This window comes from Acipenser ruthenus, chromosome 4 (genome assembly GCF_902713425.1).
Source record: "Acipenser ruthenus chromosome 4, fAciRut3.2 maternal haplotype, whole genome shotgun sequence".
Taxonomy (NCBI): Eukaryota; Metazoa; Chordata; class Actinopteri; order Acipenseriformes; family Acipenseridae; genus Acipenser; species Acipenser ruthenus.
In genome coordinates, this window is record NC_081192.1 from 45,254,998 (window position 1) to 45,279,100 (window position 24,103).

General features: G+C 40.6%; 1 protein-coding gene across 1 annotated transcript; it reads right to left on the bottom strand.

Moving 5' to 3' along the window:
- Nucleotides 1–455: 455 nt before the first annotated feature.
- LOC117400023 (lysosomal-associated transmembrane protein 4B-like) lies at nt 456–23,473 on the bottom strand (the record flags this gene model as incomplete). Its single annotated transcript, XM_059023423.1, has 8 exons — nt 456–533; nt 5,166–5,261; nt 10,023–10,121; nt 10,467–10,537; nt 11,566–11,617; nt 11,771–11,844; nt 19,026–19,122; nt 23,393–23,473. Coding segments are annotated over 8 exons (648 nt in total), but the record flags the coding sequence as incomplete, so codon positions are not given.
- Nucleotides 23,474–24,103: the final 630 nt, after the last annotated feature.

Below are 24,103 nucleotides of genomic sequence, written 5' to 3' on the forward strand. Positions count from 1 at the left end.
TTTCATTAAACAAAAAATCAACACCTTTGTGGTAGATTTGCCATATTCACAAAGCATGCACCATTTATTTCGAAAAAGAAAAGAAAACATTGATGTTACAAAGAATCTAATAAATAACACAAAAAAGGGTGCAAACTAGCATGGTGGTAAAGGCTTTGTGAATATGTTTTGACATTTTTTGCATTATAAAAAAACACACACACATTCTGCAACTTTCCAAGGCTTTATTAGTCCAAAACAAATACCGACAACTCAATCAACCAATTAAATCTGTATATTAAAGATGGCCTAGACAACAAAGCAATAGAGAAACATGATCAAATTATACAGAAAGGTAATCTACAAACAGCCAGATGCAGTAGCGGTTCATTGTCAGAATGATAAACTATGCTGCTTCAATAAAACGACAGAACGGGTAAGTAAGATTGTTCCCTATAGTTGATTTCCTTCACTTTTCAAGCAGAGACATAAGGGGGGGGGGGGGGATACTTGGCAGGGACAGTCATTGATTCGTCATATGGTGGCAACAGTATCTACAAACAAAAACAAAAAATAACTTATTTATATCAAAGTATGAAAAGCCATTTAACAATAATAACTGTTGGTCTGTGAAATTATGGTAGCAAGTTTCTTTTAACTTGTACTGATAATGAACTGCAATTGTATCTATTTTTGGGGAAACCAATTATTACCAGTGAAACTAGTAATCTAATTTATTTCACTATATGGCATTGACTCAGATATGGCTTGATCTGAGTTTTTAACCAAAAACAATTGTATCATACATCATGTAATTAAGTGGCATGAGAAGCATTAACATTCTAGATAATTAAATCCTGTCTTATTAAATAAGAGAACCATATTCACAGAGTTCTAACCAATGAGGTATTTAAAGAAGGTTTTTAAAAGACTATTTGAATGAAAAGCTTGTATCCATACCAATACCATGACTACATTTTACCCTATACCCAGTCCATAAGTTTTCAAAAACTGTAATTAGTGTGAATAGCTGGTGTGTAGCCTGCATTTAGATCACAAACCATTATCCTCTATCCTTTTCCTGATATGTACCACATAAAGTATAGTTCCTTCTGTAGTACAACGTTAAATCTTTCACTTAATATATATTTGGCATTCCTGGTATGGGCAATCTACGTAAGGCCTCAACAACTTTATCAGACCTTGAAATAAAAAGTTAAAAAAAAAAAAACACCATGAACAGTAACGGTTCTCCTTCTTTGACAAAAACAACCAAATACTCCAAATACCTGCCTGGATTTCCAAACAGATAACCATCTGCTTTTGCAATTAATCTTAAATAAATGTATTTAAACAATTGACTGTGGAGTTATAGCATATTCTTTATTATAGACTTTGTAATAATGTAGCTAAAATGTATTTAAAATTAAATATAGTTGCTTCACGATAAAGGATTCAAGGAGAGTAATATTCTATTTAACTAAATTCTACAAAAAACAGTATTTAATCACGGTACATCATAATGCAGATGGATGGATTTCAGACACGAAGTAAACAGAAATATGATTCTGTAAAGTAATGTCAGAGAGCCCATGCTTTCCATGTCAAATACAGTTTAAAATATATTACTTTATACCAAGCACCATAGTCCTAAAGCATGTATGTGCTGGTAAATACAGTGCTGGCAGTGTATTTACAGTATTTACATAGCTCAAATACAGTAACTTATGAAACAAGAGCAATCCTTGTGGTACAATGTTTGCAATCTCAACATTGTGTGAATCCCTGTGTGCTTCCACAGCAGGAAATGGAAGATCAGTCTGTTTTCATCTCTGCAGACTTCCATTACAAACCATTGCAGCTCACTTATTTACACAGCAGGGATATGAGAACCTGTTATGGATCAGCCGTCTTGTTGTCCTTATGGTTGGATAACCCTAAACTATGAGCCTCCCATATAAAAAACAACAAAAAACAAAACCTGTGGTATGACTAGTGTTACAGTCCAAGTATCCCAAGCATGTGTCGAAGCAAAGTTGTTTTTCTTTAAGCCCAGCACAGATGCAAATCTTGGAAATGACTGTTCGTTGCCACAGCTTGCAAAGTAATTTGCTTGTCACTAACTAGTCCAAATAACTCACGTTTAATTATACTATGTTAGAAGGAGCCCAAGTTGCAAAAGGTACTGACATTTGTCAAGGCTTAAACTGCTCTAACAAAACTCTTTAATACTGGTAAAGCATTGTTGGGGCGGTGTGTACTCCATTATTTAATTTAACTCCTTTTTAAAAATAAAAACATTTAAATAATAAATACTTATTGTGCCATTAAACAACAAAAAAAATCAATTAATTGATATATTTAACCTTAACGTGTATTGTGAAGCTGGGGTGTAAAGTAATACCAGTTGGGACATTTTTTTGGGGAAAAAAAAGAGGAAATCCTGATATAAAAAAAAGAAATACATCAAAATGTGTTTATACTGTTTTCTTCTTACTTTTTAAATTTGGAATCGCTAATTATCTTTGTGATTTTCTCCCCAGTTTGAAATGCCTAATTATTTTTATTTCAACCGGCCCACCGCTGCCACCCGTGCTGACTCAGGAGAGACGAAGATGGACATACACGTCCTCCGAAACGTGCGTCGTCAGCCGTCCACTTCTTTTTACTCTGCAGGCCTGCCATGCAGCCACCTCAGAGCTACAATGTCGGAGGACCACGCAGCTCTCGGCAACGTACAGGCACGCCCGCTGGCGCCCGGTCAGTCCACAGGGGTCACTGGTGCGAGGTGAGCCGAGGACACCCTGGCCGACCTAAGCCCAACGCCGCCACCTGGGAGCTCTCGTCCACGGTTGTCAGTGGAATAGCCTGGACTCAAACCGGCGACCTCCAGGCTATAGGTGGAGTGTCTTTACCGGATGCGCCACTCTGAGCCCTTTAGTTGGCAGACGTTTACTTTTAAATAAAGATCAAAGCCCGCTTTTCTTTTTAAAACAATGTATCCGTATGTCTTTTCATCATCTTCCTATGGTGCTGCCACCAAAACACAAGCATATGTAGCACTCAAACTAAATATAGACCAAGTAGCTTGCGGGTAAGTCTCAGACAGGCAATCCTGCCTTACAATATCCCTTTTAAAATTCTGTTGTTGCTGTTATTGGCTCCCAATGAAAAATCCTATTAAGAAAACATTATGGATTGAAGGAAAACTTTGTAAAATCATCACAAGCCTTGGGGATAAGGAAAAAGAAGCTATGAAAACAGCTGGACGGGTAGCAGTTTAAAAAATAGAGGATACTAAGCAATAGGTCTCTTTATTCATAAGGCCAGATATTCTTATGGAAAGTGTCTGTAATAGAACTTGATTGACTTGAATCACAGAATATGTTTGTCTACCAAATATGAAGCCAATAGCTTAAAGTGTGCTGTTTCTATCATGCAGAGACCTAAAAAGTAACACAACCTTAACGTGGCAGCCATATTGGGTCAGAACCAGGACAAATAGAGCACCAACACATTTATAATCCTGAAAACATCACAATGACCATTTAGGGTTCTGACTTAATATGAGACTACTGACAGTACAGTGACTGCAGCTTTGTAAAATGACTGCCACAAACAGGTTACAATACCTTGTATCATAGCCACAATCAAACTTGGCCTAGAGAATTACAGAATACAGTTGTGTATTGCGTATGAAGTCAATATCTCAAAGTGTCTGGTCTTGTGTCATCCAGAAAGCAAAAGAAAAGTCACATGACCCGAACATGGAACACATTTTGGGTCACAGGTGGAAGTCAGGGGGTCATTAAGGGTGATTATGAATATTTTAAGAAAGAAATGTATTCAAACCAATGCAATATGATACTGTAAAACCTGTGACAGATAAGTTTTAGAAAAGCAACAGGAATCTAGATTAAATTAAATTAGATGCAAATTTTGCTATGAGGTTGGTAGTTTCCTCACACAACAGTAGTAAGACTCTGGCATCTCCCAGACTATAATATTGGATCAACAATACATTAAACAGGTCAGCAATGTATAATGCAAATTCCTTCTTTAGACTAATACCCACATGACTAGGACAGTGTAGGTGTTAGTGTTAAAACTTTATGTCACCATCATTAATGTTAATGCATAACATCTGGAGTAAGAATGTCACTTCCTTTCTTCTGCACTGCTGGGGTCAGTAGTTCATGAACATGCATTGAAAGCCACCCTGTAATATAATCTATTAAGGGGTTGCTTTGAATGCCACAGTTGCAATGTAAGGTGATCTGTTTTTTCAAAAATGCAACAGTGGAAATCTAAATACTTCTTGTTGACTGGAAGCTTCCCAGCATGTGTTGTGGTGTTAGGTAGCCCATGATTAACAAAACAGCCCTTCCTCTCCTATTTTTGGGCCATATTTCATGTAGCATACTGTGCCTGTAAATGTGTTCAAAACACAGACCGCTAATCTTAGATTTAGTGTTGAAGATGTTATGTACTGGCACTTTGTTAGAAGCCATGGAAGTCTTTAGCATATGTATGAAATAAGAGGGATGCAAACAGAACGAGTTAAGCTTACATAGACCAAAGTAGCCAAGCTAATGACTTCACCAGTGTGGATCCCCTGGTCCAATAGCCAATGTGGAGTCTAATACTTCCATCCTCTTAAAAACATGACTTTTGTTTTCCTTTTTGCCTAACCTGGAATCTCCAAAAGGGCAAAGTGACTTTTCCCACATTCCAACAATGAGTGGGCTAGGGAGTGTCAAGCAGGGATACAGGAGATGGTTTGCCAAATGCTTGAAAGCTGTAGCAGTGGTCTGTTGCCCAGTTTCTACTGACAGAAGTGCACTGTGAAGCCCCAGGACCGGTGCGTTTCTACTGATCATTTTACAGGGCAGTTCCAGAACCAGGCCGTCAAACTTTAGCTTCACTAAGGCTGCCACGTACAGCACTGCTTAGTACTGCAGTAATTGTGAAGTCATTCATAACTTCCAATTTACAGGTCATTTTAAACATTGTTTAAATTATACCGTTAAGTTTACTACAGGTAGTTTACTGTTTACAAAAAATTTAAACATGGCAGCCTTAGGCCTCACAAAAAAGAAATACTTCATTTCCACTGCACAAGGCATGGCCGGTGGCTAGCAGGGCTGCTCTGGTACGACAGTCTCTGTCTTGTGGACCACACTTACCATAGTATCATTAGTAGTCATGTACACCAAGGCATCTGCAGAGCCCCTGCCACTAACATACTGGTAGCAGTTCCACACACAGGCAATCAGGTAAGCCTGGGGGAAAAGGGGAAGGCATTTGCATTACAATTGATTAAAGGTTCTCTCTCTCTCTCTCTCTCTCTCTCTCTCTCTCTCTCTCTCTCTCTCTCTCTCTCTCTCTCATTACAACAAATACAGACGTGCTCAAATTTGTTGGTACCCCTCCACAAAAAATGAAGAATGCACAATTTTCTCTGAAATAACTTGAAACTGACCAAAGTAATTGGCATCCACCATTGTTTATTCCATATTTAATAGAAATCAGACTTTGCTTTTGATTTATTATTCAACATAATATTGTAAATAATAAAACAAATGAAAATGGCATGGACAAAAATGATGGTACCACTAACCTAATATTTTGTTGCACAACCTTTAGAGGCAATCACTGCAATCAAACATTTTCTGTAGCTCTCAATGAGACTTCTGCACCTGTTAACAGGTAGTTTGGCCCACTCTTCCTGAGCAAACTGCTCCAGCTGTCTCAGGTTTGATGGGTGCTCTTTCCATAGATGTTCGATAGGATTCAGATCAGGACTCATAGAAGGCCACTTCAGAATAGTCCAATGTTTTGTTCTTATCCATTCTTGGGTGCTTTTAGCTGTGTGTTTTGGGTCATTATCCTGTTGGAGGACCCATGACCTGCGACTGAGACAGAGCTTTCTGACACCGGGCAGTACGTTTCGCTCCAGAATGCCTTGATAGTCTTGAGATTTCATTGTGCCCTGCACAGATTCAAGGCACCCTGTGCCAGGTGCAGCAAAGCAGCCCCAAAACATAACCGAGCCTCCTCCATGTTTCACTGTAGGTATGGTGTTCTTTTCTTTGAAAGCTTCATTTTTTTGTCTGTGAACATAGAGCTGATGTGACTTGCCAAAAAGCTCCAGTTTTGACTCATCTGTCCAAAGGACATTCTCCCAGAAGGATTGTGGCTTGTCAATATGCATTTTAGCAAATTCCAGTCTGGCTTTTTTATGTTTTTCTTTCAAAAGTGGAGTCCTCCTGGGTCTTCTTCCATGGAGCCCACTTTCACTCAAAAAGCAACGGATGGTGCGATCAGAAACTGACGTACCTTCACCTTGGAGTTCAGCTTGTATCTCTTTGGCAGTTATCCTTGGTTCTTTTTCTACCATTCGCACTATCCTTCTGTTCAATCTGGGGTCGATTTTCCTCTTGCGGCCGCGCCCAGGGAGGTTGGCTACAGTTCCATGGAGCTTAAACTTCTTAATAATATTTGCAACTGTTGTCACAGGAACATCAAGCTGCTTGGAGATGGTCTTGTAGCCTTTACCTTTACCATGCTTGTCTATTATTTTCTTTCTGACCTCCTCAGACAACTCTCTCCTTTGCTTTCTCTGGTCCATGTTCAGTGTGGTGCACACAATGATACCAAACAGCACAGTGACTACTTTTCTCCATTTAAATAGGCTGAATGACTGATTACAAGATTGGAGACATGTGTGATACTAATTAAAGAAACTAATTAGTTTGAAATATCACTATAATCCAATTATTTATTACCTTTTCTAAGGGGTACCAACAAATGTGTCCAGGCCATTTTAGAATATCTTTGTAGAATAAGCAATAATTCATCTCTTTTCACAGCTTCTTTGCTTTATTCTATGACATACCAAAGGCATGCAAGTATACATGATAAAATAGCTTTTAATTTCATCACTTTTCAGGAGGAATGAAGCATTATTTCAATGAGCTGTAAGGGTACCAACAAATTTGAGCACGTCTGTATATAATTAACAAAGTCTAATCTAATCATTATAACACGACAGTACAACCTTCTAGTAAACCTAGAACATAATTACATTTATTATTATAATTATCCATATTGTGCACACTTGAAGCTGTCACTGTTCAGTAATTGTTTAATATTGTCATTTTTATATGGTATTAAGTACTATTTTCCTTTCCTTTGCACAAAATTGCAACAATCCACTTCATTATGGAAACAAATGTGTGCTATAAAAAAAGATACATTTGCTCATTTATGACTATGAATTACCTTGGCTATTTAGTTTGATCTTTCTTAAGGTTATGTAATACAAAACAACAACAACAACAACAACAAATAATAATTATAACGTTTACTATCGATTGCAAACCCCATTCATCTGTAAGGTTAAGAAAATCTATTTCAATTATGTTAGACAGTTCATTAAGTCAATTAAACAATTCAACAATGCAGAGGTATTTATTATTTTTAAAACCTAAACCATTGCTGTCTGCTCACCACACATGCTTTAAACACAAACCCTGAGAAAATTCTAAAAGCTTATACAGAATTAAGACAGAGAGATTTCACGTGTCAGATAAACAGGCTCTCAGTATTCTATGACATCTCCAATCAGCACATTCCCGGCAGTGGCAGCAAAGCCTTGCCAAATACAACACCATCTGTAATACTGAACCTGTCTCACTGGAGGGGTTTCGCAGGTCTCAGGGGAAACCAACATACCAGCAACTTAGCACATGAAATGGAAATCCACAAGGGGGAAAAAATACTTTTTTTATACTGGTGGCACGCGATGACAGGCTACATAAATATGAGGGCACTTAGAATGGCAGTTTACCCGTTACAAATAAAGCTGCTCCTGTTAAAACTGGAATTAAATGTAATTGTCCGGCACTACAATCCATTGCAATTCTTTATAAGCATTTATACAGTGGAACACCACACATCCCCGTGACCCTGTCAGGACTGGGGTAGAAATTGATTTGTAAAAAGGTTGGAATAACGAACATTTACAATCCTCTTTAGAAAACGTCAGTTGTCAACACTACACCACAAACTGATTTAAACATGAAAAATGAGTGACAGGGGATATATATTTTTTATTCAGCTGCATCTTTGGGTGGGAGGGAGGGTAATTGGTTCAGTCCATTATGTAAATTGGATATGAGACGTTTCACAGTGTTGCCACTTAAGAAGCTTAGTACTGAATAGTGATCTCAAAATGAGGTCAGTACTGTGATACTGTACCAACAATGAATAAACCTAATCAAATATCCATGCATAGTTTCATCAAAACAAATAGACAAAAGCATTGCTTTCTGTCAGTGCTATTAAAAAAGCAGTTTGCTGTAAAGAATGATGTCCTTGTAAAGTTTCATCAAGTTTGGACAGACGGCTCTTGAAATATAACCTCCATTAACTTAAACTTATCAAGTCCGGAGATGAATGGTCCACTAATTAGGTCAAGATTTGCTCTTCCCTTGCTGATTTTCATGGTTCTCCCATGGTGCCAACACCAGTATAAACAAGTCAAAACCTACATGCAGGTCCCTAGATTTAAAACAAACAAAAAAATATTACTGCATAGTAGGACCTGAAATAGTTCTATCATTTCTAATGATGATTCCAGGGGCCTAGATAATAGCAGCCAAGACCAACACTGCAGAACAATTGTATAAATGGCTACCATTACCTTAAAAAATATATATAATAAAAAATATGAACACTATAAAATCCATTAGACTTTAATGTTTACCACATATTCTGAAGTTGTAAGAACATATTCCCAATGCCCTTTTATACAAATAATATAAATCATTCTTCCATTGCAAAACTAGTACAAACCTCCTCTGTCTTGAACTGGTGGATGATTATTACAGGGACTTGGCCACACATACTTGCTTATTCAAGGGGCATCTGTAGTATTTTTCTTTTCGGCTAGGAACAGCAGGTGACCATGACAGTTTTTACTGTAGTTATTTTAGGGCAATTTTGTGTTAAAATGAATAAACAAATAAAGACAAATCATCTTCTTATTTCTGCAAAATGAAATATAAACATGGTAAATATTATCTGGTCTCACCTTTCCATTTGTAATCTCCAGCAATTCCTCAAACTACATCCCTGGATATTAATTGTGCTATTTTTAGGGCTTGCACTTTTCGTTTTGACCAATAATAACCTATAACCCACACCCCTCCCCATCACTATTTTTTTGTGCCGATAAAACACGGAAATGTAATGTTAATTTATTAATCGTGGAGGTTTCTTCATAAACAGGGCCACCAGTATGGAAAGCATTGTAATGCTCCAATCATCATTTTTGCCCTGTGCAGTTGGTACAGTACCTCTGTGCATGATTGGAACACAGGTGTGCTTAATGTTGGTTTGAAAACCTAAACATGTGTTTTGTGAAGCTACACAATGGGGTGGTAAACAACATCAGTTCACCAGTATGTAAAGGAAAATTAGGGCTTGGTTTAAGAAACCATAAAAGGAAAGACAGAAATTGTATGCAAGTACTGGAGAGTTGCAATTCTTGAGAAAAGTTACACATCTACCTAGTTTATCTGCGTGGTATCTGCATGCAGTATTTCAGTTTGCAATAGGACCTGGGTTTTCTTTCTTCAATCCTACTCGGCAGACAGCTGCACTTCTACATAGTACGTTAATCTTTTTATAATTAGAATTCTGTATGATAGATGTTTTTAATAATGAGTGTTAGAAACCTACATTTTGTGTATTTGAGTGGTGTTCAATTTGTATCCCCGAAAGAAACAGATTTTCATCATTATTAAAAAACGGAACAAAACACTGGCAGAGTGGGCAGACCAAATCAAAAATAAAACCCCCCAAAATTCACAGCCCTATTTATTTTTAATGTTATGCCAAGGATGGTGACCACAAGGAGTTAATTAAAACGGTTTATCCAAAGTAACAGATATGGATGGTGAAATTCCAATGTCCTGGATGACCCCAACTACAATGAGAGAGGACAGCGATTCCTTCCTTCTGTCATGAGGATTCACCTTAAATGTCAGAATGACCCCAATGGACATCAGCACAATCAGAACCAGGCATGTGGCATTCATTGACATAATCTCTTCTTTAAATGGGAAATTACCAGGCTAAGGAAGAAAAACTAAAAAATGTCAATACAAACATACTATCCTTTACTTAAACAATCCGCTAAACTGTCCATGAAGTTGAATGGCCAATAAAGTGGGATACAGGTAATGTATTAAAAAGTACGGATTTCCGTTTTTTTTTTACAAAAGCTGTTTTACACAAGTTCATGTCGAAAATATTAGCGTTGCAGATGTTTCTTGTAGAGTCTGGAAGCCAACTGTGCAATGCAGGGTGCACACTGATAAATGGCATGTCTAATAAGAACACTGTAGGATTGGTGGGAGGGTTGTTACGTTTTTAGAAAATCTTTTGTTTGTGTTCTTTTATGGTGTTTTTCTACTTACCAACTGTTGGAGGTAGTCCTGAATTGCAGTAGGATATACAACAACACTAATTGAAACCAAGGTGTTAAGGGTAGGGAGAAGCAGAAAGGAGCAGTTAGTAGGATAGAAATTGGTCACTGACTGAGGGCGACGATGCCGACACATCCCAAGGGTAGAGGACCCAGCAACCAAAACAGGATAGAAAAGATAGTCGCTGACTGAAGGCGACAATACCAACACATCCCAGGGGCAGAGAACCCAGCAACCGAAGACAGGACAGAAAAGTGGTCACTGACTGAGGGCGACGATGCCGACACATCCCAGGGGCGAAGGACCCAGCAACCGAAGACAGGACAGAAAAGTGGTCACTGACTGAGGGAGACGATGCCGACACATCTCAGGGGCGAAGGACCCAGCAACTGAAGACAGGATAGAAAAGATGGTCGCTGACTTAGGGCGATGATGCCGACACATCTCAGGGGCGAAGGACCCAGCAACCGAAGACAGGATAGAAAAGAGGTCGCTGACTGAGGGCGACGATGCCGACACATCCCAGGGGCAGAGGACCCAGCAACCGAAAACACATGACGGTTATGACTCGGGGAGCCGCCCCTCGAGAGGAGACGAGAGAGAGGTACCCAGCATCTGAGACTTCTGTAAAGGGGCACTCGTTAAACCCGCGATTGGCCGAGACGTCACGTTGCCTGGGACCTGAAATAAGGACAAAGCATAGAGGTTAGTATGGGACTCGAGCACGAGGGCCACATCCTGAAAGAAAGGCAGAAGAGAACAGAGCCTCGAGTGAGGCAAGATAAGCGCAGGAGCTGCGACAGGACAGAGTATGGCCGGGGGTCTGCTCTGACTCACATAGTGAGAACCCCCCTGAAGGTAAGGGAGGCGGATGCCTAGCCCTGAGGTCGGGGAAGTGAGACTCACTTGCCCCCCAGAGACAACCGATGCGAAGGCATGTATGAAAGGTGGAGGGGAGGAGGAGGAAAACGAAAAACACTAGACAGCAAAGGTGCAAGTGATCAGGGCTTAAATAGAAAATAGATACTAATTACAGGAAATTAGAAAATTAGAAGCCCCCTGCTCCACGCCCCCTGAACCACGCGGGCTAACATGTCAAAGATCTGGTAGCAGAAGAATGGAATGATCCAGGCAGCATGTTGCTATAAAAGCAAAAGAAATATCAGATCAAGTTAATGAAACATTTATGATGAAGACTAAGAAAAAGAAATAGCTTAAATAAACCTGAGTCTGAGTCAAAAGAGTTATTACATTTATTTTTATGAAAATATTTGAAGAAGCCAATATTCTGTTACCTTGTGTGCACCGTATGTTGCCATTCCGCAGATGAATATCATAAGGAGGGATATGGCAGTAACGATGCAAATATCTGAAACAAAAAAGCATATATATATATATATATATATATATATATATATATATATAAATGTCAGCAAGTTTACGTGATTAGGTTTAAGTGTGCATGTCTTTTTATTTAGACTTGGTTCTATTAATAGACTTTGCTTGCTTAATGCTTGACCCTTTTGGTTCAGTTCACAAAGCATTAAACTGTGGTATGCAACAGCAAAGCTTTTTCAGTAGTAAAAATACCTTTATCTAGGTATACATGATGGTACATTTGAAGAATTGATAGTGTTTATTAGATTAACTGTGATATACAAGCATTAGCTTTCAATATCTCAAAAGGACACTTTAAAATTAAACAATTTTCTGAAAATGTCAAGAGACTTTTGAGGTCCTGAAAGAGCATTTGTATTTCACAGTTGCTGTTCAAATGTATTATCAACTCCTCAAATCTGTGGTTCACTTTGTTGAGAATTATAGGAGCTGTGATTTAGGATGTGGAATGTCAAGTGCTTCCACTCTCTTAATAATGAACTCAACAAACCACTGTGTAGGGGTGTGGAAACCGGGATAAGTATTTCTCTGTTGAGTTTGATCAGAGATAACAGCTTGTCCAACACTACAGTTCCACAATTTTCTAAGGAAAGTGAAAGAAAAACCACAGATTCAGTTAGTAGTTCTTGAAGAAACCATTTTTCTTTTTAGACAGTTTAAAAGTTGTGCAAAAGACTAAAATCAGGTCAGCATACACTGGTAAAAGTTACATCATTGTGTACACTTACAACAAAAATAAATGTAGCACTCTACGATTGCCGTGCTATTATTACTGAAAATTATATCTCCAAGGGTGGTTAAATGTCATAATTTGTTCAATGTTTCTAGAACAGAACCCCTTTTTGTAGGACGGGAAGTCTATTACCTGATACCTTCACTCAGCCTATTTGCTCACTAAATATCCTGGTATCCCTGAATAGATAATTGTCTCCTCTTAAATATACGAAAGATTTTAAAGAGCAAGCCGTCTCACAAGTACAGTGGTACCCCAAATGTGATCCATTTACTACCAATGCTGAACGACTGGGTGGAACATTTGTACTATATACTAGTGTCTAAGACTGCCAAGACTGGTATATTATTCAATCTAGTGTTGTCCTTGGCAGTCATTAGTCAAAAGCCTATTTTTTAGGGCATTCTGCATTGGTAGTAAGTGGATCATATTATGGAACACCACTGTACATGTGGGACAGATTGCTTACTAAAATATTATATATATATATATATATATATATATATATATATATATATATATATATATATATATATATATATATATATATATAATTTATTTTATTTTTTTAAAGAGGAGACGAGTATCTATTCAGGGGCACCAATATATTTAGTACGCAAGTCGTCTGATTGAGGACAAATGGGTAATAAATTCCCCAACCCCAGACAATCTGCAAATCATGTGTTGATTCCAAATGTTTGGCCTGTAGTGTATATATGTGCACTTACACAGGCATATCTAATGGCTAACGCTGTTTAAGCCTCCTAAAGACAATGCCAAAGTTAGTTACAAGCTGATTAGTCTGTATATTTAAACACTGGTATTGCTTGCTATATGTTGATTGTGAGACTGTGGTCCAAAATGACCAAACTTGGCACTGAACTCAATAGTAAAATTTAAGAGACAGACATTCTAGTAAAATGTTGAAACTTGGGACATGTTCTGATGTGTACAGTTTGTTCCCTTTATGCAATCAAACCACCTTTAGACAAAAATAATCTCACCCTTGAATCCTCCCCATCTGGACAGGTATCCCACTACAGGGTCTGTGATTTGACAGATATTACAAAGCTTACACCACAGGCCAAGCTCTGACATAATCCTAGTAATGCCAAAGACAGGCGATCCTCAGGCTGGTTCATCTCTTAGGAATTAGAACGGTCACTTCTAAAATAAATCACTAGTGCCAGCGCAAATTCACAGATACCAGATTAATTCTTAATCCACACTCTGGTTCAGTCATCTATATCACATTACTGGCAAGGCCAAGTCTTGATCAAACTTCTGTGTATTAGAATACAACAATCTTGGTCTTGCCATTCGTCCGATATTGATGACCTCTCAGTAGAGATATTAGATTACGTTTAATCTTCTAAATGTTTAAACTGTAGGATTAAACATATTTAGACTTTTAAACTAACATATTGGAAATTTCTTAATTAAAAATGCCATCATGAGAAGCTCTGTCCAGTACTTTTTTTTTTTTTAAAGGATATACTGCAACATGGATGTGCACCGTTTGTTTAGTGTCAGTCGTTTTGTCTGTCTGTTTATTTTGGCGTCAAGTGCCGTGTCCTGTTTTGTATTCCGTTGTTTAAACCTTTTATTTTGTTATTAAACGCTGAGTGCAGCCATTGCACTCAGCTCATCATCACCACCATCTCTGTCTGTGTTTGAATTCCTTTCTGGTCTGACGCAACCCACTCTGGCCGTCTTTGTGACACGTGGTGTCATCGTGGGATAACCGCGCCTCCAAGCGTCAGACCAGGAGGGGTCTGGATTAAAAAAAAAAAAAAAAAAAAAAAAAATTACAAATATTGTTTTGGGGGGAAAAAAAAACAAGTCAATGGCAGAAGACGCCATCAAACTGCGGGGCTGGTTCCTGGAGAATGCTGGGCTGGAGGCCCAGTCTCTGCCCATAGTCGTCCGGGCCCTGTGGATGATGGACTGTGAGAGATGGGAGGCATATCAGGAGGAACACACCCCAAACACCTTGGAGGAAGGTGTGGAGTTTGTCCTCAGCTACCTGGAGGCAACCATAAACGGAACAGCAGCCCAGGTAGCAGGACCACCAGCAGAGGAGTACCTGCTGTCCCCATCTCCACCAGCAGAGGGTGAGTACCTGCTGTCCCCATCTCCACCAGCAGAGGGTGAATGCCTGCTGGTTTTGCCTCCACAGCCCAAGCGGGAGGAGCCTGAGCGTCCACAGCCCAAGCGGGAGGAGCCTGAGCGTCCACAGCCCAAATGGGAGGAGCCTGAGCGTCCACAGCCCAAGTGGGAGGAGCCTGAGCGTCCACAGCCCAAGTGGGAGGAGCCTGAGCGTCCACAGCCCAAGCGGGAGGAGCCCGAACGTCCTACGCCTGAGTGGGAGGAGCCCGAACGTCCTACGCCTGAGTGGGAGGAGCCCGAACGTCCTACGCCTGAGTGGGAGGAGCCCGAACGTCCTACGCCTGAGTGGGGGGAGCCCGAACGTCCACAGCCCAAAAGGGAGGAGTCGGTGCGTCCACAGCCCAAAAGGGAGGAGTCGGTGCGTCCACAGCCCAAAAGGGAGGAGTCGGTGCGTCCACAGCCCAAAAGGGAGGAGTCGGTGCGTCCACAGCCCAAAAAGAAGGAAGTCGGGGCTTCCACAGCCGTCGGACCCAAGCTGCCAGCAGAGGGAGAATGCCTGCTGGTCCCACCTCCACCAGCAGAGGGTGAATACCTGCTGGTGCCGTCCCAAGAGCCAGAAGGGGAGGAGTTACAGGCTCAACCCCCTGAAAAATTTTTGGGGGGAGAAGGGCAGGATGCTGCTGTCCCCCAGCAGCCTCTAGCTATGCTGCTGAAGGCAGCATGGCGCGCACATGCCCAGCCGCCACAGCAGAGGGAGCCAGCACCGCCACAGCCTCCCTCTGAGTGGCCAGCATCAGCCCCATCGCCTCTACCTCCGCCACCTCCACCAGCAGAGGGTGAATACCTGCTGGTTCCACCTCCACCGCAGTGGGAGGACTGCTTGCCCCTCCCACCTCCACCAGCAGAGGGTGAATACCTGCTGGTTCCACCTCCACCGCAGTGGGAGGACTGCTTGCCCCTCCCACCTCCACCAGCAGAGGGTGAATACCTGCTGGTCCCACCTCCACCAGCAGAGGGTGAATACCTGCTGGTTCCACCTCCACCGCAGTGGGAGGACTGCTGGCCCCTCCCACCTCCACCAGCAGAGGGTGAATGCCTGCTGGTTCCACCACCGCCAGGAGCAGAGGAGCTGGAGCTGCCTCTGCCTCCACCACCGCCAGGAGCAGAGGAGCTGGAGCTGCCTCTGCCTCCACCACCGCCAGGAGCAGAGGAGCTGGAGCTGCCTCTGCCTCCACCACCGCCAGGAGCAGAGGAGCTGGAGCTGCCTCTGCCTCCACCACCGCCCGGAGCAGAGGAGCAGGAGCTGCCTCTGCTGCCCGTACCTCCACAGGGAGTACGGTGGCCGGAGCCCCAGAAAGGGGAGCTGCCGGCCACGAAGAAGGGGGAGGAGGTCTGGAGACCACTTTCCCCAGCAGCAGTTTCGCTGCAGGAGTTCTTGTGGCCAGAGCCCCACAGGAGAGAGCTGCCGGCTACGAAGAAGGGGGAGGTCAGGGGACCACCTGCCCCCGCAGCTTTTTCGCTGCAGGACGGGACCAGCATGCTGTCAGCCGTGCCACTACCGGCAGGGGAGCTGACAGCATTTCCAGCCATGGGCCCACTGAAGCCTCCCTTCCCAGCCCGAGACTTTGGCCTGGACTGCTGGGTATTTTAAGGGGGGAGGTGGCCGTTGAGGCCATGTGTGCTGCGCACAAGGGGGGGTATATGTGGCAAAGTGCCCCGCCCCTGTGTGCATTTGTGTGTTCTGTGTATGTATGTATGCGTGCGTATGTTAATGTTGGTGTATAGATTGGTACACGGGATATAAACGGGTCTGTGTTTCACATGTGTTTAAAGTGTATAATTATATTTAGGCACGAGGGTGGCACATCACTTCACGTGCAGATAAAATGTGTATAATGTGTGGCACGGGGTTGCACGTAATGAATTCACGTGCTGGGATTCAAGTGAGTAATTAATTAGTAATTGAATCCCAGCACAACAGTATATATAGATGCACGTTTTAGTCACTTGTGGTTGGGTGTTCGGAAGAGGAGAACGGGTGAGAGAGAGAGAGGAGAAACTAGAAAGTAAAAACGTGGAAGATAAGTGTTTGTTCTCACCGTGTTTGTTTGTCTCCGTGCACCGTTTGTTTAGTGTCAGTCGTTTTGTCTGTCTGTTTATTTTGGCGTCAAGTGCCGTGTCCTGTTTTGTATTCCGTTGTTTAAACCTTTTATTTTGTTATTAAACGCTGAGTGCAGCCATTGCACTCAGGTCATCATCACCACCGTCTCTGTCTGTGTTTGAATTCCTTTCTGGTCTGACGCAACCCACTCTGGCCGTCTTTGTGACACACCTGTACATAAAAAGTCTGTAAAACAATTACTAGAACTAATTAACAAATAGTACACAGTAACCAAGCTGCATTATAAAGTCAATAGCAAGAAAAAGAGAGTCAGGTTTTCCAACATCTATTGAGAAAAGCACTTGTAGCAAACTACATAAAAAGGAAATAGCTACAGAACAGAATCAAAGAACTATGGAGTCCACAATCAGAGTAATAATCAACAAGTTCCACAGAACAAATTAAACTGAAATGCTTGAAAGAAGTGCACTTTTGTACCGTGGTATTATTGTTTTATTTTGACAGTTTTACCGTGTCTTTGAATGTGTATCTCCACTTTATTGCTGGGTAGCAGCGTTTTTGCATTTGCACAATAAATTACCTAATTAATGTGAACCTTGTTTTAACTGCTTGAAATCTTTTTACCTGTTTATAGGTGAATAGAGTTGTTGTCTTTTTATACCAGTATCGTTTTAAACCACGTGTTGCTATTGGAAGTTTACAATAAACAAACGTCTGCTAAAATATATTGGTGTGATTTTCTTGGCGACCTTGTTCCTACATGTTTAGATATGTTTTGTGCCTTATAGCACTGAACTGGCGTAGTCGCTCTACATCTTGTGATGTTTTGGAATTAAAGGCAGGTGTGTGCTGCTTGTAGTGTGTCTGTACGCTTCCGTGATCGGGGAGTTGTTACAGTAGTACACACAGTTTGTGACTACTCAGCAGCAGGGCACACACCTTCCTGTTTCCTTGTACTCAGCAGCCCTGAGCTGGCGCTGTTTTACAATAATTGCCAACTGCCAAAACAATTAACTATTAAAGGATGCAATTAAACAATTAACACACATTTGCACATGTGTTTGGCAGGGAGAATTTTAACCCCCTCCCTGCTCTGCTATGACATTGTCTCTTCATTTTACCCTGAAAAATAGGTTTCTGGCTAAGGACTGCCCAGGACACTACATTGAATATTGTCCCAGCTCCACCTAGTCAATCATTGTTACTAAATGAATCATATTTAGGGAACCACTAAACTTGTGAGATGGTTTTTTCATTACAATCCTTAACAAATTTTTAAAGAGGAGACAATTATCTATTCAGGGACACCAAGATATTTAGTGAGCAAGCAGTCTGAGTGAAGTTATCCGGCAACAAACTCCCCATCCCCAGTTGTACTGCTTTCCTAGAAAAAGGAGAACATTTTGGGGTACCATTCTACTTGTGAAAGTCTTGCTTATAAAAATATTTTGCATATTTTTTCAAGAGACGATTATTCAGCGATATCAAGATATTAGTAAGTAAAAGGCCTGAGTGAGGAAAAATGGGCAGTACAATCACCACTCCTAGTCTTTCTGTAAATAATTTGTTGTTGGTACTGTATGTGTGTGTGTGTGTGTGTGTGCATATATATATATATATATATATATATATATATATATATATATATATATATATATACCTGTAGATATATATTGTAAGGGAGACGCTTGCCACACAGGCTTTTTCCCCTTTAAATTGACCCAAACACAGGAACTTGATTTTTTTTGCAGCGTGGTCGCGCTAATTTTCTTTTATTCTTAGACAAACACAAAATTAAACAAATATAAACAAATACCTAGCTCCACTGTGGAGTGCTAACTAAATTACAGAAACACCCTGTCTAACACGGGACAGCTAAGCTGTTTCCCCGTCCTTACAAAAACACAGTGAGAATCGTACACACAGTACCTTTTTTCCCTTTTAACGACTCACAGTCGGGCTTTTCACACAGCAGCAGCCCTGAGCAGACTGACTGCTCTCCTTAAGTACCCTGCACCTGGCTGTAATTTACAATGATAGCCAGGTGCAGGGATAATTAACAAAAATGAACAATTAAATTAGGGTTTTTCAACCCATGTCCTTCTGGGAGGTGTAGTTTTCTCCCCGGACTACACTATCTTACAATATATATATAGATCGATCCTAACGACTTACTTGCATTAAATTCAATCAAATTCATTGCCTAGTTCAGCAGTTGTTATATGATACTGGTCAGGGTCGCTGAGGGCAGAAAGTAGAATGAGCAGCACCACTGCATTGATAATCTGAAAACATGAAATACATAAATAAATAAATAAATCAATAAATAAATACAATAATGACAAGTTCATCAGCTTGGGAACATCAGTACCACTTTCCTTTAGAAACTAAGGGATGTTTTTCAAGGACTGTTTTGTTAAGAGTTAATAAAGGGTTAAACAGTGTTTTGAAAAATGAAACTAATAAACCATCTCTAAAGAAAACCCCACCATCATTAAAAACCTGTATTCAAAGAACCCTGATCCAAGAGCACAGCGCCCCCTACCACGATTCCTGATATCCCAGTGTGTGAACTTGGTAAATCTACAATGCTATGCACCACATTTACTTTAAAATTGATAAGAATCTTATTTGAAACAACAATGTGGAATATTCAACCTCATGTGCAACTTAATTTGAATATATATATATATATATATATATATATATATATATATATATATATAGTAAAAAAAGCTGGTTTAGTTCAGTTTAATTTGGAAAAGCTAAGACATACTGATAATGTTTAACATGCTTTGTAGCAACCAGATCCTTTTGTTGTAGCTCTTCCTAGTTCCACTTTGATGTCAGACCACAAATAATTGTAACCTGAATGTAACACCCACTACAACAACTGAGGACCACTGTATGTTTTAAGTCCAATGTGCTTAGGAACTCTGGAGGTTTCAGATAAAAATATAAGGATAACATCAACATTTGTTTTCCTTTGAAAACATGCTACCAGTGTGCGACTAGTTTTGCTGCTCGCATTTTGGTCTATGGAACAAGTCTTTATTTTTTTTTTTATTTACATTTTTTTGAATGAAGAAAACAGCAATTTTACAAAACTATAACCACATTAAATAATAAAATGCACGGTCTCTTAAGCTCGCTCAAGTTGTTGGCAACATTTTTGTAAAACAAAAATACAAAAATATCTGTGCAGAGATATTTTGGGGTTGTGAATTACAACAATTGGAATCTGTACCAAATTCTTCCACAGAAACACAAATTAACACAGAGGTGTAGGGAAAAAAAGAAAAACAAGCTTCACAGCAGCTGACCTGCTGGACAGCTCCTCTGAATAGAAACTAAAAGCTAAGTCATGAACAACAAAGAGCTGTCAGCTAATGCTAGGAATGGTAAACACTCCACAGCTGTCATGTAACCATATCGTCTTCTCCTTAATAAGATTGGATTAATTGCATTACGTGTTCTTATAATGACTTCTTGTTAAATTCAAAAGGCAAGCAGAGTTTGCCCTTCACCCTTGGATAAACTGTTCATTTAAAATAAATTAAACTGATGTTGGTGATAAACAGTAGCATTTACTCTGGCCTCATCCATACATTTAAATGATTTGCTGGGCATGAGTTATATGTGGTGCCCGTGCTCTACCAATATTCAGGAACAATTAATTTTTTTGTATTATTTTAGGCTCCGTTCACTGCTACCACCCCCACGCTGACACAGGAGCGGCGAAGAGGAAAACACGCTGTCCTCGGAAACGTGTGCTGTCAGCCGACCGCTTTTTTTCACTCTGCAGGCCTGCCATGCAGCCACCTCAGAGCTACAGTGTCAGAGCACAACGCAGCTCTGGGCAGCTTACAGGCAAGCCCGTAGGCGCCCGGCCAGTCTACAGGGGTTGCTGGTGCATGGTGAGCCAAGGACACCCTGGCCAACCTAAGCCCTCCCCACATGGGCGACACTTGACCAATTGTGCGCCATCCCCTGGGAGCTCTCGTCCATGGTTGGCAGTGGAATAGCCTGGACTCGAACCGGTGACCTCCAGGCTATAGGACGCATTCTGCGCTCCATGCAGAGTGCCTTTACTGGATGTGCCACTCAGGAGCTCCCCCTGATGCAGCTCTTGCTGCTACGCAGTACATATTCGGAGGAATTAAAACAGTGGCTTTGTCGCACAAAATACAAGTGGCTGTCACATGATGTTGTTAACGAGATAAACTAAACAATGGCAATGTCAGTGCTACAAAAAAATGTGCAAAAGATAAGGCCTCTAAGTTTTAAGCCATTGTGATGGATGAGACTATGGATTTGTCAAGAAAAGAACAAGTAAGTTTTTTCTTTAAGGTTCTTTTTGAATGAAGACTGGGAGATTTATAAAGAGTTTATGGGTTTTTACCAAACTGACACAACTGATGCTGCTTCTCTTTTCAAAATTGTGGAAGATATGCTTCTCAGGTTTGATTTGCCTTTTTTCTGATTGCCGGGGACAATGTTACGACAGAGCCAGTAATGTATCTGGTAAATTTACAGGGGTCCAAGCCAGAGTGAAAGAATGAGAGTCGAGAGCAGGATTTGATCACTGTGCTGTACATTCCCTTAATCTTGCCACTCAGGATGCCCTACAAAATATCCCAGCGTGTCGTGATTGTTTTTTGATGGTGAAAGATCTCATTAATGCTATCAGGGAGTCACCAAAGCATATGGCAGCATTCAAAGAGTTTCAGAGTGAAGGGGAGCTTTCTTTAGGCTCACTGTGCCCAGCAAGATGGACACTGAGGATCAGCAGCATAAAATCGTTGCTCAACAGCTACAAGGCCATGATGAACTGCCTGGATGAATTTAGGCTGAAAATGCAGTGGATTCTCGAAGCAACTTCAATCTTTCTCAACATACTTTACAGTAACAGTTCTTGTAAAAGCCATGGGTCTTTTAGAAGAAGCTAACGCAAAAATTCAGCCCAAATGTGTCATTGTCGAGCGTTCTCAAGAAAGTTGACCTGCTGCAAGAGGTGTTGAGTGGGATGCGCACCGACTCATACAATTACCTTTGGGAAACGACAGTAGATAAGGCAAAAGTCTGTATTTATAAGATCCTACACTTCTGAGAAAACGCAAGCCACCGAGACGGCTCAACGATGGAAGCTCTCCTCACAACTTCAGTAACCCCAAAGACTATTTTCATCAAATATATGTCAGGATAATTGAGGCTTGCAAAGTTGCAATCAGGCAGAGGTTTTCATCAGAAAGCTCCACATTTGCAATGAAATTGGAGAAGCATATCTGTACAGACAGTATCGCTTTGTCTTGGCACACATATTTGTGTATATGGCACAATTATAATAAATTATAATAAAGCCAGACTGTAATGTATGTGCTAAATCATTATTCAATTATCATTTCATATTTTTCTTTGCTTGTGACAACAACTTTGCTATTATGCTTAGAGAACACGCTAGCTGCAACAGTAATTAAATCTCAAACACTATTAGATCCATTTCATTGAACAGCCCGGGTTACGCCAGTTGGTAAATCAGCCCCATAGTATTTTTTTTTTTTTTGTTGAGATTCTGTTGTGTATGTGACATTATGGTGTTCTTGTCTGGTGTGTATGTGTCTGTTTTTTGACAAGCCCTGCATTGTGTTTGTGAGACAATGGGAAACTGTGGGTGCGTTCACAGAGATCATTCTGCGCAGATTCTGTGCAGAATCTGACCAATTTAGCCAATTGGTGCGTTCATGGAGATCATTCTTAGAAGATCATTGGCTAAATTGGTCAGATTCTGCACAGAACCTGCGCAGAATGATCTCCGTGAACGCACCGACTTGCCTTGATGCTTGCTGAAGTACGTCACTTCCACGATTTGCTTCACTGTTTGAGCGGTTCGTTTCCAAGTGAACTAGAACACGTTGTGTATCACATTGCAAAAAGTTGAAACGAGTGGTAAACGTACCTTCCAAGCAAACCGAGGCCACCATTTCAAGCAATCCCGGTTCACATGGTTTGATGGGCATGATTACTTGGTTCTCAGAGGTTTCACATATTACTCCAAACGAACCGAACCCCACTTCAATCCACATTCAAAGGGTCAAACGAACTAGGTGTGAAAGCGCCCTTAATCTGAAATACAGTAGTGCTCCCAGCTGGCACCACACATGCACTGGTATATTTATGTATGGAATTGCACATTTAGCCATCCGTAGCCTATACTATTAGTACAGAACACAGTAAAAGAAGGTGTCTATTTTATATCTGCTGTTATTTCAATTCACAAGGTTGGCAACTACATGTATGAAACAAATGCAAAACATCTGTTACGTTTGTAACCATACAGTTTAAAGATGAACTGCATTTCGAAATATATTTTTTAGGCAGATGCATTTTATTGCGTTTGAAAAATTGCAATCTTGCAGTTGAGAGTACAGTATTTTTTACATCATGGAGCATACTCACCATGCTACTGTGATTCTTGAAATGTATTTGTTTACGACTGTAAGTCGCCACGGATAAGGGCGTCTGCTAAGAAATAAATAAATAATAATAATAATATACCAACTCCCCCAGAGTGATAGTCCCAATCTGGACATAGCAGCACAAACAGCAGCTGCTAGAGTAACAGCGATCCCAGCCACGGGGAAATCACAGTTTAGTATTTAGTGGAATAAATGTATCTACAAAATAAAGAACTATATATTTACCGTACAGTGTGATAATATATTTCATCAATCACACATTTAGTCGGAACTGTCCTCAATCCTTTTGGTGTTTTCAATGCCTGACGTCCTTCTGTGTAAAGCATTGTATCTCTGTTCGAATTGTCAAACATGTCAGGAAGATGTGACCGGCAGCGGCCTTAAACAAGCATCACAGACTGTGATATCATTGATGACCTAAGAGGTCTGATAGCTTTGGTGTCTGGGTAGATTAAATTATATATACAGTCACCTCTAAAATTATTGGCACCCTTGATAAAGATGAGAAAAAAAGACTATTAATGATTCAATGGAATCAACGAAAATTACACATTTCTCAAATCATAAATTTATTTCCAAAAAAAAAATGAAGTGTCACAATTATTGGCACCCTTGTTTTCAGTACTTTGTGCACCCTCCCCTTGCAAGGATAATGGCACTGAGTCTTTTTCTATAATGTTTAATGAGATTGGAGAACACATTGTGAGGGATCTTAGACCATTCCTCCATACATAATCTTTTCAGATCCTTGATATCCTTCGGTCTGCGCTTATGGACTGCCCTCTTCAAT